General features: G+C 34.3%; 1 protein-coding gene across 3 annotated transcripts in view; it reads right to left on the reverse strand.

Moving 5' to 3' along the window:
• The window catches only part of SEMA3C (semaphorin 3C), a 177,147-nt gene extending 169,104 nt beyond the window's left edge, over positions 1-8,043 (reverse strand). For 2 of the 3 annotated variants that reach the window (XM_029928150.1, XM_029928139.1), the window contains exons 1-2: positions 7,786-8,043; positions 5,623-5,763 (exon numbers count right to left, since the gene is read on the reverse strand). In XM_029928150.1, coding sequence (XP_029784010.1) covers positions 5,623-5,725 — 103 coding nt within the window. In that variant the 5' untranslated portion in view covers positions 5,726-5,763; positions 7,786-8,043. Of the gene's footprint in view, positions 1-5,622; positions 5,764-7,785 lie in introns of those variants that run through there. The other variant, XM_029928168.1, reaches the window with a different exon arrangement.
• Positions 8,044-8,121: the final 78 nt, after the last annotated feature.

Here is an 8,121-nt window from a genome sequence, read left to right on the forward strand (position 1 = left end):
AAAATTGGACTTTTAAAAAAGAGAATCTCAGGGCACCTGCGTGACTCAGTTGGTTAAGCGTCCGACTTCGGCTCAGTTCATGACATCATGGTTCATGAGTTCGAGCCCTGCATCAGGCTCTGTGCTGACAGCTCAGAGCCTGGACCCTGCTTCCAATTCTGTGTCTCCCTCTCTCTCTCTCTGTTCCTCCCCTACTTGAACTCTGTCTCTCTGTCTCTCTCTCAAAAATAAAAAATAATAAAATTAAAATATAGAATCTTAAAAAAAATGCATCTGTGCATTAATTTAAAAGTCCAGACATACCTAGACATGCGAGCTTATATATATGCCAACAGTATTAAGATTTAAGGCAATATTCCTGACAGGCCACGGATGAAAGCCCTTTGGAAGGCTGTGTATATATGAGGTTTCTTCCTTTTAATATAAAACACTATACTTCCAATCAAAACACACAAAAAACTTAGGTGAGCTTGGGTGGCTCAGTCAGTTAAGTGTCTGACTCTTGATTTCGGCTCAGGTCATGATCTCATGGTTGTTAAGTTCAAGCCACTCAATGGCTCCTCAATGATAATGCCAGAGCCTTCTTGGGGTTCTCTCTCTCGGCCCTTCCCCTACTTGTGCTCTCTCTCTCAAAAATAAATAAACTTTAAACACACACACACACACACACACACACACACAACTCTCTGGAAGAAAATATTTAAAATCTATAGATATGAAAGTCTATTAGGGAAGAAAATATAACAGAAGAGATTTGAGAATTAACTGGAAAGGGTAAATATAAAAGTTGAATTCCCAGACAACATTGAATCTCTATATAAGGTATAATGTAGGAAAAGTCTGTAAGAAGATGGAAAATATTTGACCATCAGCAATGTACCAGGATATGAGTCTAAAGCTATCCATGCACAAAGTAACCAAAATTTTTCTCCCATGATACTTTTACCTTAATGCTATGATGAAGAAATTTTACCTTCTGCTTAATAACGGTCTTTACCTTAAATAAACTAGGATTCAGTGAAGCATGCTTATAGTGTACCAGAGCTCTGCTGGTTGACGAGGTACAGTGGTTAAGAAGTATCAAAATTTATGTTAATTCAACATTTATTGAACAATAACTAATAACAGTCTCTATGCTAATTTGGGGGAAGTAATTATAGTACAAAAGAAGATGACATTTCTACCCTAAAGGAATTTATAAATGCTAACTCAATTAGAGTAAGTCTTCATATACTTTCATAAGATGCACACTATAACCACACATTTACAAACTTAATTTATTTTATTTTCAAAACAGCTCTCTGAAGTGAATGTCCTTCCCATTTTACAGATAAATTCTGGATTCAGGAGATTAAGTAACTACCCCAATGTAGCATCCCCAGAAAGTAGCAGGCAACTATGATTTAAAACCAGCTCTGTCGGACTTCAAAATCTGTGAATTTTAAAAAATTGTTTGTTTAGTTTTGTTGTGTCCCTTGCATGGGGTCTTTCATACAAAATGTTCTTGAAAGCATTAAAAGGAATTACTGTAGAAGACTTCCTTAAAGAAGATGACATTATAAAACAAAACTAAGCTAAAACATCATATAAATTTAGTGTAATAAGGGGTTTTAGAGTAAGTTAGCACCCAGATGTTTTAACTGGTTGGGAACCTGACAAAGTTTCAGAATTAGTGAGAAACCAAAGTTTGAAAACACTTATTTTTTTCCACATAAATGCTGTTCTCACTATACTGCACTGCAAATCAAAAAATATATGTTTCGATGTATTTACTAATATTTTAATAAAAACTTCCCAGAGGTCACTAGAATCCTGACACACATTATAATTAAAATTTTGTTGGTATTTTTCCTTATAAAAGAAAAGACAGAAGTGTTATGTACAAAATACATTTCAGAACAATAATTATGACCAGATAATCAGTGATATTTCGTAACGGAAAAGAGGCCAGTTCAACAGGAAGCATAAACACTCCTAAATATGTCAGTATTAATAACAGAAATTCAAACACATGAAGTAAAAACTGATACACCTGAAAAGAGAAATAGACCAATATGTAATTGTAGGTGAAGAGTTCAATTTCTTCTGTCAGTAACTGAAAGAATAAGTAGACAGAAAATCAGTAAGGACATAGAAAACATAACAAACCAATCCAACCGACTAGATATTACTGGCATTAATAAAACATTCATGCAATAAAAGCAGAATATACATTATTTTCTATGTAAGCTATATTTAGTGTCATGAAATGAGTTTTAATAGATTTTAGAGAACAAGAAACTGAATCAAAGATCTATAACAGAAAGATATAAGAAATACATAAACATCTTCAAATTACACAATATATTTCGAATTAACTTGTGAGTAAAGGAAAAATAAGAGGAGCAATTAGAAGACATTTTGAACTGACTGAAAATCAAAACAAATTTCATCAAAATATGATGAGCACTGCTAAACCATGTTTGAAGGGAAACTTATAGCACAATTGGTTACATCTCAAATACACAACTGGTTAGGTCTCAAATCAATAAAGAAGAGTAAATGAAACACAAGACAAGAAGAAGTAAGATAATTTCACTTTAGAGTATAAACCAAGGAAATATTAAACAGAAAAATAATAAGAAAAAAACACAAAACCAAAATCTCTAAGAAGATCAATAAAAATGAAAAAATGATTTCTACGTGGATCAGTCAGAACATAAAGGAAGTAGATGTAAATTATCAATATCAGAAATAAAGAACATTACTACAGATCCTACAGACACAGTGAGAATAATAAGGTTATATTATAGATGACTTTATATCAATGTAACATTTTAGATTCACAACCTAATTACTAGGTGAAAAAATAATCTTATTTTGAATCTACCTCATTTTTAGACAGAAAAAATGCTTAACATATTTAACTCAGTAATCACATTTTATATCTATTCAAATATAGATAATATTTCCATGTTTCTCAAGATCAGAACCTTTTTGTAAAATGACATGTAACTGATACTTTTGGTCAAACTGTAGTATTAATTCCTGGCTTTATAGAATACTACATGCTAAAGTCTCTATTGGATAAAGGCAGAACCATTTCAACAATGCTTTCCCTTGTATATTAACAAGCAAAACAAATTTGTCTATTGTACATATGTAGCCTTGACGTTTCTTATGACCCTTATAGATTCCAAAGATTTTTTGAGGAAAAAAAATATAATGACAATAATGCTATGAAATGTGAACCTGTTAAACTACCAGATTTTTTTTTTAACAAAAAATCAACTTAATCAAAAAGTATTTGCATGAACGTTATCTGAAAAGTTATTTGGCATAAAATTAGAATGGTAATAATTACAAAATATAATATCTAATAGGAACCACAGTTCTTCTAACATGCAAGATTTAGTTCGAACAAATGTAACTAATTAATAACATGTGAAATACATTCTCCCATAGGACACATGACCATCTGGTTGACCTTACACTAGATCAATAGGGAAGGCAAACGTGTAAATCAGTTTCCCAAATGTTATCACTCCATCATTCTACCACAAGAAAGATAAAACTTGGATAGAAGAAGAGATCTCGATTCACACATTTTTAAATTGACATTGTTAATTGGACTAGAAGGCAAAACTGAGAGGATTCTGAAAGAGTTTGGCAGAAGACCAAGTAGTGGTGAATGAAAATAATTCAAGACTGAAGAGTCAGGAGGCAAGGAAATTGTGATAATGTAAAGATGCAAATGATGTAATTTGATAACTTTTAGTAATTTTATTGTCCAAGGTACTTTTCCTATGATATGTCTAAAATACAGTTCACTTCAAGAGTTGTTTGTATTAATTTAGAAATTATGGAATTTCATTATATGTTCTCCCTGTTGACATATATCTTTAAAACAAATAAAGCGATATGCTATCTCTCTAAGTATTCCTAGCAAGACTCTTCAGAAAAATAAAATATCAGGAACTGATAGAAATCTCAGATCAATAGCTTATCTCATCAAGCTGTATTCTACATATGCTATAAATTAAGGGAAGTCTTAGTCTGCAAGATTCTGTTTCGACTTTGAGAGCATTTAAAATATTAGACATGGTATATTTTAAAAAGCCCATCATAACTTCTAGTCACTCTCTATATAGTAGTTACTGTCCTACTTAGTATTGAAGTTTGGTTTTAACAGATTATACTACTTAATTTCCTCTGTAAAAAAAACCTGTAAAGTCTTTTCAAATATGAACTTGATAGATTATCTCTGGTGATACGCATGCTTTTAAAATTTACACATTTTGGGTTAGGTTTGGGTTAAAAAAAAGTTTGGTTAGTTTTGATGTAATAGAGAGAACAGGTTCAGGTAACTAATCTATGAGACCACTCCATCTTTCTATACACTGAGAGACATAGAAAAGAGAAACTGCACTACTCCTAATGCCTTTATTTTTCATTAGATTAGATACTTCATTGTTCTCAACTTGGAAGAAAATGTATAAGTAGACTACAAGATGTTTCAATAATTAAACCATAAAAAGACACTTCAAAGGATCCTTTTTTCCTTTCTTCATAACTTAACTGGACAGCCATGGGTTGTTAGGGGAATGACTGGCTTAGAGGCTAAGGAAGCAATTAGAAGTTCACACACTCAAGTTCTAAATAAAGCTCTCTCAGTGCTTATCATAACCTTGGGGAAAGTCCTTAGTGACTTAAGAAGGAAAGAAAAAAATAGCTATCCATTTGACTGATAAGTGTCAGTCAATCTGCTGTTTGAAATTTAAGATAATAGTGTGTTTCAAAGACAGTGCTACAAAGAAAGGTCTGAGAGTACACCGTTTAAGTAAAATAAAATATGCTCAATGACACCACAGTTTATAAAGAACCTAAGTTGAAAAAAGTTATAAAAACATAAATAACACCTTACGGGCGAGATGATCTTCCTGATCGATTTCTTATCCCATCTGTCCAATTAGTATGGGTTACATGACTGACCAAAACCATGCATCTGTAGGTTGTTTGAACTATATACATTAACGCTCATGCATACATTTGGCAAACCATTTCCTCAGAGGATCTTACACCTTTTCTGTTTGTGCAAATTTGAAATCACGCCCATTTTCCCAAGCTTCTGAAGATAACATTTGTATACAACAGCATTCAAAAACATATTTCCAACTATTCTTTTAGATCCTTTTCAACTAATTATCAGATTTTGCCAACCTCAGGAACGCGTTTTGGAAATGGAAAAAACACCATTTGAACAACATATGGAGAAAGTAGTTTGGAGGCCAAGACCAAAACTTATGAAGAAAAATTTTATGTAATTAAACCTGTATAGACTTCTCTGCTGATGAGGATTAGCACATAGAGGGTGTTTCTCAAACACCAGGTGACTATTAAGAAGAAACTTCAAAAAAGGTAGCATATATTTCAAGCATTTTCATAAACACATGTAGTAGAGACCTTTTGCCTATGAATACATAATTTAAAATGGCCATGACCTCCAAAAAGTAGTCCAGTAAATATTTTTAAATTCATCAATATTCAATAATATTTTACTGTGTTTTATTATTAATGTTTGGACCTGGATGTGAAATTTTAAAAAATACTTCAAATAACATTTTCCCAGGGTTTTTATCTTACCATCAAATGTTAAATATACTCTTGCTTGGGGCTGAGACGATCCTTTTACACTGATAGAACAAACAAATACTCCAACCAACACGAAAATTGCCTGGAATGCCATTTCTTCAGATTTGCAAATTAATATCCAAGAGAAAATACCTTTAAAAGAGAGGTAACAAGTTTGTTATATTTCATTTCACACTTTAGGAGCATACATGCACATATGTGCACACACACACTAGTGATCTAGACAGAGCACAAAAGATATATCTGAACTTTACAGTCATGCAAACAGTAGGAGGTGCTCTGACTTTGTTTCTTCAATGTGAAAATTTGGATTAAATTCATTTGTGTCTGGAAATCTGCACAAAGAAAAACTGTTTCTTCTTCCAACAAATAATGCTAATATTAAAGCAGAACAAAGCAGCTAGGCAAAAGGTATTGATTCCCAAAGGAAAACTCAGTACTTAAACTTGATCTTCTTTCTAATAATCACGGAACACTGAAAAGACTTGAGAATGATACCAATGGGTTCTAGTAAATAAAAACTTCTTCTACCATAAATATTGTAGTAGCAAGAAAAAATCTACAGGAAAAATCATGTATACCCACTCCGACCCTCATTAGCTCTTTTGGAGTAATCATCTCTAAAATGACATTTCTACACATAAATCTATGTGTGCTCAATCCCTGACCACTGAAATCACTCAAATTAGTTATCTGCCAATTTATACAGATGACCATGCAGCTGTTAAATGATGCAGATGAGGTAACCATGGACTAGTGCCAAATTCAAACCAATGACTTAGTGGTGAGCAATCCAGTGAACCATGGATCCCTCAATGCATAGTTAAAATAAATCAACCAGAAAGCAAGCTGTCAAAATTCCAAAAGATAAATCAGAGACAGAAGCAATACCTTTTGAAACCATAGCTATAAAATTGATACATGCTATTAACTAATGTCCGAATACCAAGGAAGATCAGGGAATGGGTAAATAGAGATCTACAGTAGCTCTAGTGGCCACAATATGCAGAATAAACTCAGGAGTCTGAAAGAAATCCTGTCATTTTGAGTCTAATATTAATTACACAGTAAAATGACAGAGTTTAACCTAGAAATTTATTTTTACAGGTTACAACAATGCTAATCTTCAGTATTATATGGCTATTATTATCAACATCTTAACACTATTTTATTTAACAAATTCCACCAAAAATTGAAAATGCTACTTCACTAACAGAAGAAAAAGCACAATTAAACTAAACATGCCATTTTGAACAATTTAAACATTTTAAATAGTTGACTTCCTACGTGGTACATAGGTCATAAGACTCAGAAACAAAATCGTTTGCCTCTTTTGCCACACAGATGGAGGAAACACTAGAGATGTTTGTATTGGTAATTTTCAAATGAAACAGCTTCTTCCTGCTTCCACAACCTCTTCTCCTTGTCATCCCTAAATTAACTTAGAAGAAAACTGATTTTATGGGATACCTTTCGCTTAATAAACGGCTCCCTGATTTTGTTGACTTTATAATGAAACAACAACAACAAAAAAAAATAAAACCAGCAAAAGCTGTAAATATGCCTAACCTTCCTCTCTTCATTAAGCAGGCAGATAATTACACATTTTTACATACTGCTATTATCAGTGTCTTATCTGATATGTCTTACCAAAATCGACATATGCTAAAAACTGCAAAAAATAATAGTGGAGATGAACTGACAGGTCAAATGAAGTAAGTATACAGAGCAATGTGATTTCAAGCCAAACCAGAGATGAGAAGTGACTGAAAGCCAAGCGTCTTGCACGTCCCCCCACCCCCGCATATAACTTCCCTTTAACTCAGACACTTAGACATGCTGTTAGTTGTTTTCACTTCTGATGGAACACTAACAACTTGTTAGAAAAGGAATCCCTTACGCCGTCTCGAGCAGTTCTACATTAGAAGGCACGGAAATACTCAACTTTAAACTCTCCGCAGGTGTCACAACCTAAAGAAAACTCAAGCCGAGCCCTCAGCAAGGGAAACGCTTCCCTGACAAACGGCATGTGCTCTTCAGAAAATGTCCAGATTTAAGCACACCGATGTGTAAAAAAGTCGATACATGGGACCAAAAGTTATATTTTGTTATCTTGCTAAATGTGTAATGCTGAAAATAATGAATCCAGCTTACCGCGATGGGAAGGGATCAGCACGTAAGAGTCGTCAATTTGCTACCGGTGTGGCTCCGCGTGTGCCTAAGTCTTTTTCCCGGAAGACCTTAATTTCTAGAGCGTCCCAGCGCTGAAATTCTTTCTTCCCGGCAGTCTGAGTTTCTTTGTAAAGGAATCCTCAGCGTTGCAGTGCCGCGGCTCCGGGAGCTCTACTCAGCGTCGCTCAATCAAGCACCTCGGAGTGAATGGAAAGTGGCCGGGCACCGGGGGCGAGCGCTCCGGTGTCCGATTACAGCGACGCGGCGCGCGGCTCGGGCTGCCCCGGCGCGCCGCCCAGCCGGCTGGCCTCCCCCGCC

The sequence above is a fragment of the Suricata suricatta genome, chromosome 2 (assembly GCF_006229205.1).
Source record: "Suricata suricatta isolate VVHF042 chromosome 2, meerkat_22Aug2017_6uvM2_HiC, whole genome shotgun sequence".
NCBI lineage: Eukaryota > Metazoa > Chordata > Mammalia > Carnivora > Herpestidae > Suricata > Suricata suricatta.